This window comes from Galleria mellonella, unplaced genomic scaffold (genome assembly GCF_026898425.1).
Source record: "Galleria mellonella isolate WM207_F2 unplaced genomic scaffold, CSIRO_AGI_GalMel_v1 utg96, whole genome shotgun sequence".
NCBI lineage: Eukaryota > Metazoa > Arthropoda > Insecta > Lepidoptera > Pyralidae > Galleria > Galleria mellonella.
Window position 1 is genome coordinate 1,197,865 of NW_026442179.1, and position 18,428 is coordinate 1,216,292.

The following is an 18,428-nucleotide window of genomic DNA, read 5'->3' on the forward strand; positions in this document are numbered from 1 at the left end:
AGAATGCTAAAAAGTTACTTTATATGAATCATATCATTGTTCCATATACCTTTAAGAATATTATCAAATGGAATAACAGACTACTTGAAAAGAGTAAAACGGCCATTTTAATCTGACAGAATATGATCTCAATTTTAACCACGTATAAACTTCTATACCAACCAATAATTGAAGATGTACCTACAACAGATTGCCACAATAGTATATTATATACTACCTATAGTAGCTTCAGCAATAATAGGATTAAATTGATCAGTTCAATTGTCTGGCTTCTTACACCTTATGAATAATCAATATTCTCGTATTCTGCAACCAACCTTCATTGCAACTAAATACCTATATAAGTATCGATTATTTTTAGTATGTTTGTTTATATAAATGATAAAAACTATACGTAAACTTTAAATGATAAAAGGTCTATACAAGTAACGCATTATCTTACTTCCGACTAAAATTTAGTGTTACGCAATCAAGCGTGTATGACCGAACAGATTTAGATGAATCTTGGTATTAGTAATACATATACGTATAGTAGACACAGTTGTCCTGGGAGACCGAACAAGAAGGTATTATGTTCGGAACTTTGACCCTATACGTTTGCCTAAAACGACCAATAGAATGAGAGCCTTTGATTCATATTGTACATGATAACTTTATAGCGAAGGAAGGGATTGTGAGTAATGGAGACTGTGGGTCTTATTGCTAATAATATACCCAACCAGGTCTACCTTCTCGTGATCCCCCTGGAAACAATCGTGCTGAATTTCAAGTATATTTCATCACGATGAGCTAATTGACCTACCTTTTTCATTCTCATCTAGCATCCCTCACTAATGCCCCGCCAGCGTATACCATTAGCGCAGGTGGAATTACCATTCCATTATCGTCCATTAAAAAAAACAATTTATAGTGAGCATAAATACTTTTGGCATTTTACTACTATGTACAGTATGTATGATATGAATGGGTAAATAAAATCACAACTCACATAATTCTAATAATCACAATTTATTGGAATTATAAATGCACAAGCTGCGCAGGCATGATAATCATCATCTGACAATAAATATCATTTAAAAGTGCTAAGTTAAACAATAGTAAAAATAATAGTGCTACAATCTATGCCTTAGACTGGTGCGTCCAAAATGTACTACACATTTCAAAACTGCATCCTAGCTAACTATAAGTACCTACCTACCAACATTGCACGCGCCTCGTACACACTTGAATGTATTATTTATCTGGACTTATTAGGTAATCAATCTCGGCGTATCAGAACGCTTTAAAATTAACAAATTACTAAAATATAATATTCTTGTTAAATATTTATTATCCTTTATATTATAGTAGTTCATTCTTTAAACTATTTTAAAACAAATACTGCATTCGGGAATGCTAAATATTATTTTTATGTTATTATAATTTTGAGTACATATTTATTTTTAGATCTCACTTCTATATGGATATTCTCGCAAAAAGATCAAAATTGTTTACCTAATAGTACAAGTAAGGAAAAATAGATTGTAATACCTGTGATAATACTTTGGTTTCACTTCAAACACTGTGCCACCATAGGCTCGATAGAGAGCATGCCAGACACAAATTGTCCATTTTATAGTCTATACCTCATTTTGATAAATAAATAAATAACTCACAAAAATATATTAATAAAACATTTTAGCTTGCCTAAACCGTGATAATCGTAGGCTTGCCTCGTGATATTTTGATTATAGACATAATTTCGATCAATCAACATATCTCTTTGAATGCAACTCAATACATACTTTTACTAACATTGGCTATGAGTTTATCTTGCTCACTTTCATCAAGACAACCAAGCTAAGTTATTGAAGCCTCCGTCACATGTGGCGACCACAACATCAATTCGACCTGCTAAGTTTACTAAACTTAGACTATATTAATCATGATATTATCAATTATAAAAAAAATTGAGATTATGTTTATTATACTAACATAATATAGTAAACTCAGCAGACGATAATTTCGATGACCCCTACGAGTCTTGCACAACCGGAGTCGTCGTATAACGTGCACCAACCGCACGCACCAGTCGGAATGCACGAAGTCAAGCGACCAAAGCGTATAAATCTTACTGAGATTACACCTTAGTAACTATGCAGTACGTTTTGACCGTGTCTGTAATTATAACGCCACCACACCTAGAAATGTAAAGTCCGCGCTCGATATTAATAGCATCTGCAAGTGTTGCCACAGTGTAAATAATCGTATCTTACAAATATAATAGAAATCTGAATAGAGTACTAAACTGCTATATCACAGTCCAGTAATCTACAACAGCTTTACTCAGCCCCCCACTCCAAGATCAACCCATATCGCCAGTTGCATGGAACCAATGTAAAAGGAAGGGCATGTAGGTAGAAATAACAGTAAAGTGTACTAACTTACAGCTTTAACCATACCCAGTACTGTAATTTAATTAGAACAATTTTCTAAACTATTATATTTTGTTAGAATAAACAGTGTATCTTCAAATTAAAACGGTAAAGTAGACAGGATACTGGGATGTGGAAGACAAGTCATGTGGCGACTTGCCCCTAATTCTAGCTACTTTACTCTTCCAAATTCTAATACTCTACCAAAAGTCTATGTTGGTACAGTTAGTACTCTACTATGCGACTACACTGTTTGCTCTACCCGTGTACAAAGGGCTTTAGATTCTTTACACTGTGATATTGTGCAATGTAAACAAAAGCTACGTTACATAATGAGAGCTCCGTCATTTGTAGGATACGGTTAGGGTGGCACGTTCAAACGCACTGTTGGAATTGTTTCGCTAGAGGGCGGCACGCGACTACTCCTTGGGCGCGTCACCGTCCGCATCGTCATCCTCGCGCCGAAACTCCGGGCCGTGGGTGACGTCATCTTCAAACACGATCTCCTCTGGATCGGGGGCACGTGGCAGGAACTCCTCACCGGGACAGATTTGCTTGAAAATCTCTTCCGCCTGTAATATATTCACCATTTGTTATACTCTCCGTATTATCATCACAAAGCGCATTATTGTGGGGGGAAAGGGATTGTTAGCAATGGAGTTTGACAGCCCCATTGCTAGCAATATGCCCGAATAGGTCGACCTCCACGTGGTTCCCCTGGAAACCATCGTGAACAATTCTTGTTGAATTTATTTTTATTCGAAACTGTTGTATATCAATAATTCAATGTGTCCATGTTTTTCTAGAACCACCCTCACTGTTATAACTTTTTATGGAAAAAGCTATTATTATGTAGGGTACTAACACATAACCTATCATCAGTTGCAATATGCCATTCACAATAAAAAACCATGATTAATTTGTGTTGTCCATTATTTGATATATAATAAAAACGATATATTTTACTTACATATATATAAAAGATTGGTAGAATTTTTATCAAAATCGGTTCAGTAGTTTAATTCTTAAATTAAAATAACTGGTTATGACACCATTAAAATCGATTTTTTTTTAAAACTCAATCTTAATTTTTAAACATATTATTACAGATATAAGATAATTAATAACACATATCGATTATATATAGACACAACACTTTTGACCCTACAGTAGAATAACTCTTAGATGTCTAATATAACGTAACACTTGGTTAATTTGTTGTTAGTGTTATTAGAAGCCGACGACCGGCTACCTCGATGTCACGTAACAATAGAAGGTCACTTGTTTTAGCACCAAACTCAATTAATTATTTCGTCGCTTCGTGTACTGGTGTAATAAGCCTAAACGTTGATAACATCGACGGTAAACAATTTCCCTATATATAATGTTATCTGTGACGTAACTAAAATCTTGTTTACTTGTTTCACGCACGTTTGTTACAATTATATTCATTTCACAAAATATGTACATTTAGAAGCCTTTAATTATTCTCTCAACTGATATGCATCTCATATATCATAATACATATTACATTATTTATTCAATTTTAATTTTGTTATTATATTCATAACCAGAGCAAATTGTACAATAGTACCAACACCGTGGGATGAGGATCTGAGGGCCTCCCATGAAATGTTTTCCAAAATTTCGAAACCAAACGAAACAGAAATTTGATGTTAAAATTACATAATACATGCCATTTGGAAATATTAAAAATGTTAAAATATTGTTCCTTTGGACTTTTATGATAGGATGTATGACGAAAGAAATGTTAAACTCCATTTATTGATCCGATTTTGGTATTAACAAAAACACGAAATTGAGTCCGAAATTTCGGAATTTCATTTCATAGTAGACCCGCTGGTGATCTGTAACACAGGTTTATCCTACTTCAGACACCAGTTCTTCACAATACATTAACTTATGGAACCTCCAAAAATAAATATATTAGAATATTATAGATTACTAGTATTATGAAGAGAATAAACTTATTTGTAAACACAGTAAAGGTACACTTATATATTTTTGATTTAAAAAAAACAGGTTTTTAAGTGTTACGGATAGATATGGTGGTTTAAAAGCCAGGTAAAGTTATAAGCGAACGAGTAACCTGTGAGACGGCGCGGTCAAAGTCGAGGCCGGAGTCGGGCCCGGCGCATACGAACACGCCGTCCGCGCCGCTAGCCGCTCCGCTGCCCGCGCCGCCGCCGTCCGCCGCGTTGTAGAACAGCGACCACAGGCACTGAAACAAATATTCATTTATATTATAAACTGATCAATAGTAAAAAAAAATGGCGCAATTAGTGTCCAAAGGTGTAGCTCAATTATCAAAATCAATCTATCTAGTAACAAATGAATCCTTGATTATGTATCTCGCAAATGGTTAACGATAGTCGAAAATTGCACGATATTTGAATACAATTCAAATTTTTGACATGTTTTGTAATGTGTGATAGCAGTTTAAAAGATAGAGTAAGAAACAATGTGATTAGAGAGAAGTGTAGACTGAAAGACGATGTAGTGACAAAAATCGAAAAAGGAATGTTGCGTTGGTTTGGTCATTTGGAGAGGATGGATGAAAGAAGAATTACGATTGAGATTTATCGAGCAAGAATGAATGGAGATGTCGGTAGGGGCCGCCCTAGACGGACGTATGTCGACCAAATAGGCGACGTGCTAAATAAAGGCCAAATTAAAAGTACCCATAACCGGCGAGCGTGTATGAAAAGATTGATGAATGTAGAAGAAGCGAAAGAGGTTTGTCTGAATCGAAGCATTTGGCGTTCCATTGTTTCTGCCTACCCTAATGGGAGACAGGCGTGACAGATATGTATGTATGTATGTATGTATGATAGCAGTTATCGAGTAAATGTAGATTCTACCTTTAGAATTTACCTTAATTTAGTACTAAAATCACTTTTAGGTATGAATAATTTTATATATTGGCACTGAACCGTTAATAATGTCATTTAGGAGAGAAAAATGTACTGAATCCATCTAGCGATTAGGAAGCAATTATGTTACATTCTACCAGATTCTACCAGAGGGAGACTTTGTACAAAAGTCGTATGCTTGGCCACCTCCATCCCATTCGTATTTGGTAGGAAGGGTGGGATATAGCAGTGAATTAACAGGGTACAGAGGCATAACACCTAAGTTCTCACTAATAGCAGCATAGGGGGGGGGGGGGGATCATGGGCGAAAGCGTATACTCTGTTATGTCTATGGTAGTGCTCATGTCTATAGGCGACGGTAACCACTTTCCATCAGGTATCTAATGAAGTGTCAACCAATATTTATGCCTCTTTACTATAATTACAATAATTAAATATAGCGTCTTGTTAGGTCTTTTATAAAAAAGGCATTATCTTACTCAAAAAAAGCATTTTCAGTGTCAAGTATTACAATAGAAGTGTAAACTAACTAACCTTGGGTTTGTCAGACGTGACGGTCTGGTCGCCGCCGGACATGTCAAAGATTTTCTCAGCGTACGGCATCAGATCGCTCTCGGCATCCTTCACTTTGTTCGTTATGAAATACACCACAACTGTAACAACAATATTTATTATTTAATATATTAACAAATTAAAAAAAAATCACAATATATGAATCAAATAAGATATTAGTATCCTGTGAATTCTATTTACAATCTATTACAAAAGCAAAAAGTTACGAGAATGTGTGCATAGACGGACTCTCATGCAAAACATTATTGAACAAATTTCAATGAAATTTCGTATACGAATAGTTTATATCCTAACTTAGAATACAGGAATAACTTAGAAAACTTAGAATACAACATATAATATTTTACATAGTAATTAACGTAGGCGAAGATTACAATTCATCTGTTATTGATTTCAATTTATCAAAACTTTATTTTGTTGAAGAGTCCTACTATTGATCACGGTCTCACCTGATGGACAGTGATAATGTGATCTAAGATGGAGCTCGCAGGCCCACGAATAGCCCATTCACATTTGCCTTAAAACGGTGTAGATTATATATGGTTGAAAAAACATAAGCTGGAACGTGGCCGTACGCATAATGAAAGAAGATGCAAAACGCTTTGTGCGTTTAAATAGTATGTCTACAACGTAAAGATGGAAGTAAATTGAAAGTACTACTAAATAACGCTTAAAGTACTGAAAAGATTAAAATGAATTTTGATATACACATAATAGGATACTTTTTATTCCATTTAATGCGCCCTTACGTGATACAGTAAGTTCATTAATTGGCATCGTTTAATATATATATATATATATATATATATATATATATATATATATATATATATATATATATATATATATATATATATTTTATATAAGAAAACGACCAACTCGTCTAAGGGTAATTCCGGTAAGTCATCTCTGATGCGATTGTTACCATTTTCGTCAACAGAACTCACTGTGACACCCATGATACTGTTTATAGGTTGCATATCTTGAGGACTCTATTATATTAGTTATTTCTCTATTATATTAATCTAATAATACCTATCTATCTTGTCTTCACATATATTGTCCTTTAAGACGATAAGTATGGAATAAATTATGAAAATAAAGCAAAAGACATGTACAAGATTAGACGTATTTGTCACTCGGTTCTCTGCCTAGTCTGTGAGAAACCTAGCATGAAGCGTGTTTTCTATACAAATAACACGCATATAACTATCTTCCTTTACAAGCTGAGTACTAAGATATTCTGTTTAATTATGCTGTTAACACAAAGCATTCTCGTAAATACCATACTTTATTACCATAATCTATTTAAATGTGTATAATTATATGTTATATTTCAATTTAATATTAAAATCTGTAAATATGTACAAATTACATTTAACATAAATAAAAAAAAATAAACTTTTTATTCAAAAAGATTATTGACCTAGATTATTTTAATATTTCCTGACAATTATATTTCTGAAAAAATTCACGTACCAACTACAAGTGCAAATCGACCTAGACTTTCGAGGTCGTAACTATCGCAAATTACAGTGAAATGTGTATTAAATTCAAATATTATTTTAAATAGGCATAAAATATGTTTGGAGATGGTTTGGTGTGTTCATAGTATTAAAAATAATGCTGCGTTACATTTTCTGTATCCACATATTCGTTTATTCCACAGTACTCAGTAGTGGCAACACATGAAAGTACTGTAAACATTACAGCGTATTCTGTTATTTCCATAACGTCGAGTTAATGTCTACCACATTCTAATGAGGAGCGAAGAAAAATATTGCTAGTAGTAGAGTCTAACTGTCCCAATATTTGCAATATAGGGTATATTGTCAGGTTGACCTCCAAGTTGACCCCTTGAAAACCATCATGGTTAAATCTTGTTGAATTTATTACATCGATTAGCTTATAATCGACCTAACTTCATCCTCACCTATCATATCTAATATCCCACTAAAATATATTGGTATATTAGTAAAGAGATTGCCATTCCATTTTCAATCCAAAATGAATGATACAGATACTAAAAACTTCGGAATATAATTTATACATATAACAAATAATATTTACAGCTGTGTGTACACATGCAAATCAAACTTTTGTTTCATTTATAAATTATTGTTTCGTATCGAATAGTAACTGTAATAATAATAACACTTCAATAGCAAAACTGGTTTTATACATTATTGTAAGAAATTTTAAATAAATCCCTTTTCATAATTTATTAATCATTGACTTTGGTTTAAACGTGAACTTGCTACAGCAAAAACAACAAGACAACGATGGTAGCACTAAACCTAGCGAGCCATACCAATATTTGATTATAATTATATTAATGCATCCAACCACATATATATATATATATATATATATATATATATATATATCGATTTTAGGTTCAATACACTCATCGGTATTTGTACATTTTACCACCACCACATAAATACCATTACAATAGCGGTAAACATTCGACAATCAAGTATTAGTGAATGAGTCACACGTTATTCCTCTATAGATACAGTAAAAAGCCTTCGATAAAAAAAACCTACTGATTACCGAATGACGCGAACACGCAAAAAGTGGTGCAAAAAATTAAACGAATAGGTGACCCTGGCTGGTTTACTTATTACTTTCATGATATTTAGTCCCTCGTATCAAGTGCCTTAATAACAAATATATAATGCGAATCGTAATAGAATCGGCTCTTAAATATCTCTACAATCATATATTAATTATTCTAAAAAAAATCATAATCCTAAATTTTTTTTATATCACTGAGTTGGTAAACAAGTATACAGTCTATCTGACGGTAAGTGGTTACCGTAGCCAATGAACGCCTGCAATACCTATGCAATACAATAATTAATTTAGAGAATGGCGTCTCAGAATCGATCCCAATGGCTGGTACTTACATAATCCCTTCGGACAGGACCCAGTGGCTGGACCGACTTCTAGCACGGTGACAGCATTGTCTTCTTCAGTTAATGGAGGGAAGCGCAGTAGGCTGAGTGGCTCCTTCTCGCTCGGCAAGATCGTGCCATTTGTTATGAAAATGGCTTTCGATATATCACAGCTCTCTGCTGGCTCTGGTGAGAGAAGCTCTTTAGGACACTCGTTAATACCGATGACCAGGTGGTCGCAGTTCAGCGTCTTGGACTTGCTTTCAATTGTGACCATTGTTTTACCCTCGTCTACAGTTTTTGTCTCCACTTTATCGATCGGCCGGTTTAGGCAGTACACCCCGCCGAATACCGCGCAAAGCCTAGGTGAAAATTACAAATAGTACTTAATTACAGTAATAACAAATATAACAACAATTTGACACTGTATTTAGTTCAATTAATATTTTACTTCAATATAATAAATATATAATAATTTAGTTTTTAACAAATAAATAATATTTTAGTTCAATAAAATTAATAAATACGGTACAAATAGTCTACGATAAATGGTACGCTCCTTGAAAATCCAAAGAACTAAAACCAAGCAATAAAATTCTCGTTTCCTCACAAACAAACAGAGCACCACTGCTGGACATAGACCTCCTTAATAAGGGAAGTTTTGCCAGTAGTTGCCACGCTAGTTAGGCTTTCGTGACGTTTTAAGAGGGACGCTGTTGTCCATCGCTCGATTGTCAATCCCTCGACCATTAGTTCCTTTAGTCGCCTCTTACGACACCCAGGGGAAAAGAAGGGGTGGCCTATTCTATGCAGAGATTACAAGATGTTTATGAGATATTAAAGAAAAAATTATATAACAAGAGTAATTCTAGTGTTTGTTTCGGCATCACGTAAGAACTACTGCACCAAACTGGATACGGTTTTCATTGTGGGATTCCTAAAGATGAAACTTTATGTTTTATGTTGATACGTTATATAGAAATGGTTAAGTATTTCCAAAATCCACACTTGAAAATTTTCAGGGAAAAAGTAGTTAGTATAAAATAATTCTATGTGAATTATGAAAAGTAATTCCTGTGATAACCATTAACTTTTTTATGCCATAAAGATTTCACGGTTGATATTTTAACCCTTCTTTGCATAATGGTGGAAATTTCCATCATAACATTGAATGCCCAAAAATTATATAAAAAAAAACAATTTCACTTTAATTTGATCATGTCTAGATACTTTTTTAATGTCCATTGCAGAAAAAAAAACAGCTATCAAATTTATTTTTTTTAACAATTTTTCTTTTAATTTTAAACACAAATTATATCACCTTTACTTATTTCACCAATAAAGAAAAAACATGCAAAGAAGTGTTAATGAAATTGGGCAACAACCTGTCTGCGAAGAGTACCAATTTTACTTACACTTTAAATAGTCACGTAATATTAATATTGGTTAAAATGAGATACTGAAATACATGATTTTAACTTAATTCGACAATTTAATTTTTAATTATTTATTTTAATAATTTAATTCTACATTTCTAGCTAAGCAGAGTATAAGCATTTTTCTTATCTTTGTTGACAATAAATTAAAAAATATATATATTTAATACAATAAATATAAACTTTATTTATAAAATATCTCATTAGATCTGCAAACATCGTAATTTTAAAACATTAAAACGTGCGGCATGCAACATTAGAAAGTGTCTTCATTTTTGTTTGCGTTGATCAAGTTGATGCACATTTAGGTCATTGAACTACGTGCAAAGTAATACATTCATGGTGCATTTTTTGCATTGCAGCAATGAGGTGAATAATGAAAATGCAGCCGCAATATCATATTTATAAATAATAGTTAAAACCCCTTTTTAATAAATGCTTTTATTGAAAAACGTAACTTTTTTAGTTAGGATACGAACTGGTATCTTTCAACCGTATACATTCAAACAGATAAGCACTACATACTAATAGAGTCATAATTTTCATATTTAATTACTGAGATATCAATAAAGCTGTTTATGGATAGTAAACCTTCTACACTTCCGTAACTCTCACCCATAATGCTTTTTCTGTCAATATGTCTCTGAAATTGACCCGAATTTAGTAAAAAAATTAGCACACAAATTACATCGCAGTTGTGCCATCTATTAATTCTATATCTGTGGTCGAGAGGTATAATCGTATTACGATTCGTGTAACATGAATTTTTCAACCCGCCTGAACTGTCAGAGACTAACAACCATTATGTTACAAATAAATTTTCAGAGTACCTACTCAATTAATACAGACATATTTCGAAAGATCTTTCAAATTTGTAGATTTCATTATTTTTAATTTTAATTCTCTAACAAAAATAACTCCATTAACTACGTTATATAAGACATATCAAAATATATGAAATAGGTCTTACTAAAATATAGGTCATATGTAATTAATATTTTTTAAATTATCTTCAAATATTATAGGGGAATAAGTTTCACTATCATATTAATAAATTGGTTACCACTTTCGATCAGCTAGGCGTTAGCTTGTTTATTATTCTATATTACATAAAATCGCCGTGAATAGGTCATTCCTTCCGTTCCCGTAGGTGTCGTAAAAGACTAATAAGGGAGAGCAAAGGATGGGTAGCAGTGTTCCTCTTAAAACATATCTAAAGTGTAACTGCGGTTGCCAATCCGCCTGCCAAGCGTGGCATTTACTGGCAAAACCCCCCAAGGGCGAGACTTATGTTCAGCACTGGACAGTTAAAGGTTGATAAAATATTTTAATAACTTATTAACTATGTTTGTATCTCATAATCAACAAGTTACTGTAACATAATAAAAAAATATTTACTCACCTACAGAAACACTGAGGCAGCTCTCCACTTCCATACATGGGCCAAAGGAATGGAGTATTGCCATAACGACCGAGACTCATAAGGAATTTCTTGCATTCTTTCACACCCTCCAGGCACGGCATCTTATCAGTGCCGCCGGCAATTGCATACAGCACATAGTGAATCAGATTTGGAGTCAGCCCCTTGTGCGTGAGGTACTCTTTGAAGGTCTTGTCATTCCAATCTAATTTGAGAAAAAATTTACATTATCCATAAGATCCTGTTACATTTCATTAATATAATATGTCCAATAGTTATCGGATAAATGGTTTAAAACATTTAATAACTCTTGATACATATTAAATTTACTAAATTTCCCTTAATGGTAGATGTTAGACGACAATATAAATGAAACTGCCCTAGACTGTAAAAAATTTGGAAAATTCTTTCTGGTATAAGCAAGAATTTCGTGACTTTGACATGTCTTTTCAACCGACTTCAAAATCAATCAAAGGATCTCTATTTAGTATTTTGAAGTGATTTCGATTCTTCTTTTTACAATAGATAGTGTTTACTTCCGTACTGCTCTCATCTGTCAATTTAATGGTCACAATTAAAATCTGATTAATTGTCTGAACAACAAGTGTCAGAGGCCAGACATTTTACATCAAATTTTAATCTTTACTTATACTTCTCTATGCTAATCTTAACACTTACATCTCCACCTCTACCTAAACAAGAACTTACCTTTAAACTCATTGTTCATCTCCTCTTCATTATAACCAACAATGGAGGTGAGCATCTTCATAAGCATCCTTTTCTCGACAATGCTGACCGCCTCCGTTGCGAACACATCGGCTCGCGAGCACGGCACCGGCATCAGCCGGTCATTGAGCCAAGTAAGCACTCGGGTTACGCATCGGAACTCCGCGTAACGGGCGATATTTGAAGAGATCAACAGCTCCACGAGTGGGCCACGGGAGAATAATAACTGTGGAAGACGACTTTGTCACTATACATTTTAGAGCATGCATTTATATAACTTTCTAAAAATGACTACATATTGTACTTCAAATACGAAAGTGAATCAAAGACAGCTAAATCCAAGTCTGTCAAATGTTCAGGAAACTACAAAAACTAATATTTTGTCAAGTATATGGAACAATATTCTATATTTTAAACTAGATTGAAAAAAAATTGAATATTAGTAATAATTTGAATTGTAATTAATAGAACTCCAACTATATTTCAGTACAGAGTGAAAATGAAATCGCTTTTATGGCGTTTAGCTGCCTTTGATTTTATAGGCCTCATACTATTTTCTATTATTTGATAATGACTATAGAAAATTAACCAGATCCTGACATAGAATGGGCCACTCTTTCCTTTCCTTTGGGTGTCTTAATAGTCGAGGTATGGGCAGCAGCTTCCCTCTTAAAATATCACCAAAGCCTAACTGTGGTTGTCAACCCACCTGACAACAACTGACAAAACCATCCTTATGGGGGAGGCCTATGTTCAACAATGGACAGTTAATGGCTAATATAATATAATAAATATAAAATAAAAGATTTTCTATAAATTAACTTATTTTAACTAATCTTAATCATATGAATAAATTTGTTACCAAAATTCTATATGGTTGTTCTTCCTTCCATGTTGATGCCTATTCTCTCATACTAAAATGTGCCATTTATATTAAATTTAAATTAGAATAATTTGTAAGTACAACTGTAACAAATATTTTAAGAGTAAAAACTTACTTTTGGAGTCATATCAATATTAAATTTCCTATATTCAGATGTGAAGTTTGCTTGACTCCACACCTTCTTGGGAGGTTCAGCTTTGCTGTCTTCAGTCTTATCTTGTCCCTCTTCTTTTTTTTCTTCTTGTGGGGTCTCCCTAACAACATATGTTTTAATGTTATTGAAACTATAACCTCATCCCATTAACATGCCACTGCTCAGCTTAGCATGTCTCTCTCCATAACAGAAGAATATAAGCTTGCCATTATCATATTCATGCTGAGAAGCAGTTTTGTATAAGGTTTTATTTCAAGTTTTCCTAGCATTGGGGCATTGTGCTTTGCTCCCCTAATTGCCTTTTATGACACATTGAAAACAAAAAGAAGTGGCTGATACACTGTTTTCTTACTTCATTAACACACAATTATATTTCATTATAATGTCATATTTTAACAATAAGCAGGGCTCCATTTTGAGAGGAGACAAGACAAGCTAATTCTTTGCTAGAATAGGCATTTTTAACAATAGATTAGTAAATACTAACATTTCTATAATTTCTACACATGTAATATATTTATACAATAAATTTACATATTCACATTTATACTTACTTTTCTATATACCATTTTTCAGAAAGGTTATAAACTTGTTGCTGTCTTTTCGGATCAGAATTTACTTCTTTAATGAATTTCTGAAGGCCGTCAAAGTTGTAAGAAGCCCAGAGTCCTCCATAATGATCACTAGAGTCCAGATGCAGAACATTTTTCCCTATCCTACTACAGGCGGCAGCTACTATTGATTCCACCATTCCTTAACAACAATAGAAACACTAATAAGTCTTCACACATTTTCAAAAAGAGGGTGCTTTCATTTTGTAATATTTTTTTTTTTTTGTTATCTTCATGATATGTGTTTATACTATGAATTTTTTTTTTATGAAAATTAAAGAAGAATGTTACACTTTCAGACATTATAGAAGTTTATGATAAATAAAATATCACTGTCTATCTACAGGACAAGTTATTGTATGTTGGATTTCCATTATATATACTAAATGTGGGTGTGAAAATTTAGAAATATATTTCATTGTGTTTACCCTACATTAGTGTATATAGGATAAACCATAACCATAATGTACCTAATCTCATCTAATTATTATATGAAATTAATAAATATTAATTAATAATTATTATGTACATTCATTATTTGAACACCTGATCTGATTAAAGTAAGATACCCACTGTTATGAGAAATCATTCAAATACTATTATTACAATTATTATTCTAAATTACTTAAATTAAAGATGTGATAATATCATTTACTTTATTCCTTAGTGTTAAACAAAGGCATATTTAAGTGGGGGAATGGGTGGACTATGCCAAATTAGATACAAGTGAAGCTTTGCAAAGATATGTCTTAAAGTATATATACACCTTTTTTTACAGGGTAGACCCACATTGAAATAATCTTAAATATGCTAATGGTGATAGAGTATCAAATTCTGTATTTTATAATAACCAACCACCAATAATCCATATCTTTAATTTTTAGATTTTTTAAATAAAACTAGTGTTTTCAAAGATAATCTTTTTAACCTATTGAAATTAAACAAGAAATGTATTAAAAGTTTATTGACTTCTCAATATTCATTTCATTATCATGAGCTACAAAGTTATTGTGCAATCAGTAGTTGTCTCTTTCATATCTTCAGGTTTGCAGAAGCTTTATTCTCTATATCTTTTCAATACTTCGTAATAATCATAGACAGTAAAAAGGGATGGAACTGATTTAGAACTATCTATAATATTGTATATTCTAAATTCAAACAAAAAAAAATAAGTAGAAACAATGAATGAACTAGATTGTGGAGAATTGAGATTTACCTTACTTAAATAGGAATGTTCACTCAAAGGTAATCCTTTGGTCACACCAAAGGGTAATGTGATGAATTTCTTTTAAATTATATGAATAGAACAAAAGGCTAACTTAATTGGAGCTATTCTTCAAAATATAAAAGAGAGAGACCTATTGAATATGTAATTGTTTTGTCTTTCAAGAAAATGATCTCTTTTGTAAGGCTATTGCTCAATCTACTGTCCATGTCTGTCTATATAAGACACTTAAAAATAAAAATAATTAGAAAATTGGTAGTACTATTATCTAATATCATTTACGAAAAAATTTAAGTCAGGCAATGACTAACTACAGACACTCGACAAATATTTAATTAATGACTAAGCTAGGTTGTCATGAATTCAGGTCGGTGTTTCGCTTACAGACATCAAAAAGGCATACATATACATGAAGATTGGTGACGTGGTAAATTTAATAAAAGAAATATATACATAAGTAAAGTGAAACAACTTTAATGTAATGAATTTAACGACTAGGAGCATTGATGATGACCACACAATGGAAAAAAAAAATAAGATCGATAAGTAGGCTGCTATCGCCATCATTCTCAATAGAATTCCAGAAGAAATAAATAGACATACCTGTACCAACAACGATGACCTGAAAGTCGGTCGGTAAATCGTCGTCCATGTTTTATTCCTTTTGTTCAGAATTGGTGATATAAATGTGCAATTCACAATTAAAAATTCGCCTAAAAATTTTAACTTTCTTTCGCACGTCTTCGATTCGAGCAGTCAGGCAAGACTCCACAACTTGACATTGACAGTATAGAATAACAGTCAAACTGACCGCGACAGCTTGAGACGGCATTACCAAATACGATTATTACTTATTTCGCCCCAAATTTATTTTATTTTTCCATTTTCACACAAAAATAATTTGCTAAATTTTCAAAATAAATACTCAATCTAGCAACGTTGAACTGGGTTGAAGATGTTATATACTATTCTTAATCTATGCTCATTACTGTAAGAAAAAAATAATGATAAAAACTTTGATTATCGTAGTACATTATACTTGAATAATATATAATATAATAATATATATAATAATAACAATAATACTCGTTTCCAAAATACCGAAGCTAAAAAAGAATTAGTCGTTTCCTGTTTGTTAATAGGCTAACAGGCGGGGGGAAAGGGATTGTTAGTAATGGAGACTGAGAATCCCATTGCTAGCAATATACCCAACCAGTTCGACCTCCTCGCGGTTCTCCCTAGAAACTATCATGGTTAATTCCTGATGAATTCATCATGATGGGCTAATTGGCCTGTTTTCATTCTCATCTATCACCCTTCACTGGTACTCCGCCAGTGTATCCCGTTAGCGCAGGCGGGGTTAGCATACCATTTTAACCCATTAAAAAAAAATAGCCTAACAGGCAACACCTTGTTAAAAATAAATTAATTAAGTTTTTTTTAACAACACAGGAGGCAAACGAGCATGCGGCTCACATGATGGTAAGTGACTACCGCCACCCATGATCACCCAAAACACCAACGGCATTGCAGGTGTGCTGCCAGCCTTTTAAAAAGGAATATATTCTTTTCTTGAAGGTTATGATGTCGTATCGTTTCGGAAATACTGCTGCTAGAAGTTGATTCTAAAGGGTGGTTTTACGTGGAAGAAATTGCCTTGAAAAACGCACGGTGGAAGACCGCCACTCGTCCAGATAGTTGGGATGAAATTTTAATTCATGGAGAGTTGTATGGTGGTGAAAATCAGCAGCAGGTATCAATCCGATCAATTCCTCGGATCCTCATAAAGATCAAATTCTTTGTCTGTCTGTCACCCAGCCTTAACACTGTCGTAATCGCTTTAAATAAATTTTTCTTCAAATTATCTTTAAATATAAAATTATCAATAAACAAAACAAGACTCGATTTTAGCGTCACCTAGTATTGTAAATGTTAAGTAATTTTAAGGCTTTGAATCCGCTAGTGAAAGCTGGTAACACACGTCACCACAAATAATAATAATCTTATGTGTACGATGGCATAGATGGCGCCATCTCACTACGACCTTTTATCATTATTATGGGGTACCCCTTCCCATAATAGGTTCAAATAAATACACTCGGTGAAATGTAGGTATGTGTTGATTTTTCTAACATTAGATAGAGTAGATTTTAGGGTCTCGAATCTATGAATTCTGCGATATCAAGTTATAGTATTACGTTCACCACAAACATATCGTCATAGTCGTAGAATACTGACGGATCTGACAAATATTAAATATATATATCCGTCAGTATTTTACGACTATAACGTATTATATTTGATTACCCCATAAAAGGTTAAAGCCACAAATATTTTTTTTTACAAAATGTTATGACTTGTTTTGCTCCTGAATTTTGTACGTATTACATAATGCCATCTAATCCCAAACTAAGCAGAAGGAAAGAGATTGTTACTAATCGGGTATAACAGCTCCATTGCTAGCAATGTCAGGTTATAGGAGATACCTGATAGGAGATAGCCCAATCAGGTTGATCTCCACGCGGTTCCCCCTGGGTAACCATCGTCGTTAATTCTCATGGAATTCTTCGCGATGGGCTAACAGACCTTCTTTTATTCTCACCTATCACTTCTCTCTGGTGTCCGGCCAGCGTATGTCGATGGCGCAGACGGGGTTACCTTTCCATTTATACCCACTAAAAAATCACAAACTAAGCAAAGAAATACTTACTTTTCTCATATTAATATTAACATAATAAACACAAAGACCAATATAAACGGGCGTACTCGTGAATAGAATACAAATATTTGTATTGTGCAGGATTTCAACCTCCGACCGTTACACAGCCGAGGCCGTCACTGAAGAGGTTTTGTGACTGTCATGTCTACTATTCCTAATACTATTATAAACGCAAATTAGTAAGGATCTATTAATAGATGTTTGTTACTCTTTCACCCAAAAACTATTAACCGAAACTCGTCTTATAACAATTGTACACTGCAACGTTGGTCAAACACGCGTTACGCTGGCTCGTGGCGCTTAAACAATAGGACTACTCTGCTACTTTGCAGCATAACCACAAGTTAAAGACCTTCGTCTTCAAACTTGATGAAAAGATGTAGCGTAGTTTCCGAACGTTCCTAACGGTAGGAATATTCACATATATCTTTATAATCTATAATTATTTCATATTTTTTAAACAGAAACTTCGA

The 18,428-nt window shown here is 33.2% G+C and overlaps 1 protein-coding gene across 1 annotated transcript; it reads right to left on the reverse strand.

The window, feature by feature from the left end:
- Window positions 1–989: 989 nt before the first annotated feature.
- LOC113523579 (rab proteins geranylgeranyltransferase component A 1) lies at window positions 990–16,019 on the reverse strand. Its single transcript, XM_052902786.1, has 9 exons — window positions 15,840–16,019; window positions 13,955–14,153; window positions 13,362–13,500; window positions 12,346–12,589; window positions 11,620–11,842; window positions 8,794–9,143; window positions 5,843–5,961; window positions 4,525–4,656; window positions 990–2,986 (listed from the first exon to the last, which is right to left on the reverse strand). The coding sequence occupies exons 1-9, from the start codon at window positions 15,886–15,888 to the stop codon at window positions 2,834–2,836; spliced, it is 1,608 nt and encodes a 535-aa protein (XP_052758746.1). The 5' UTR covers window positions 15,889–16,019; the 3' UTR covers window positions 990–2,833.
- Between the last annotated feature and the right edge of the window lie 2,409 nt (window positions 16,020–18,428).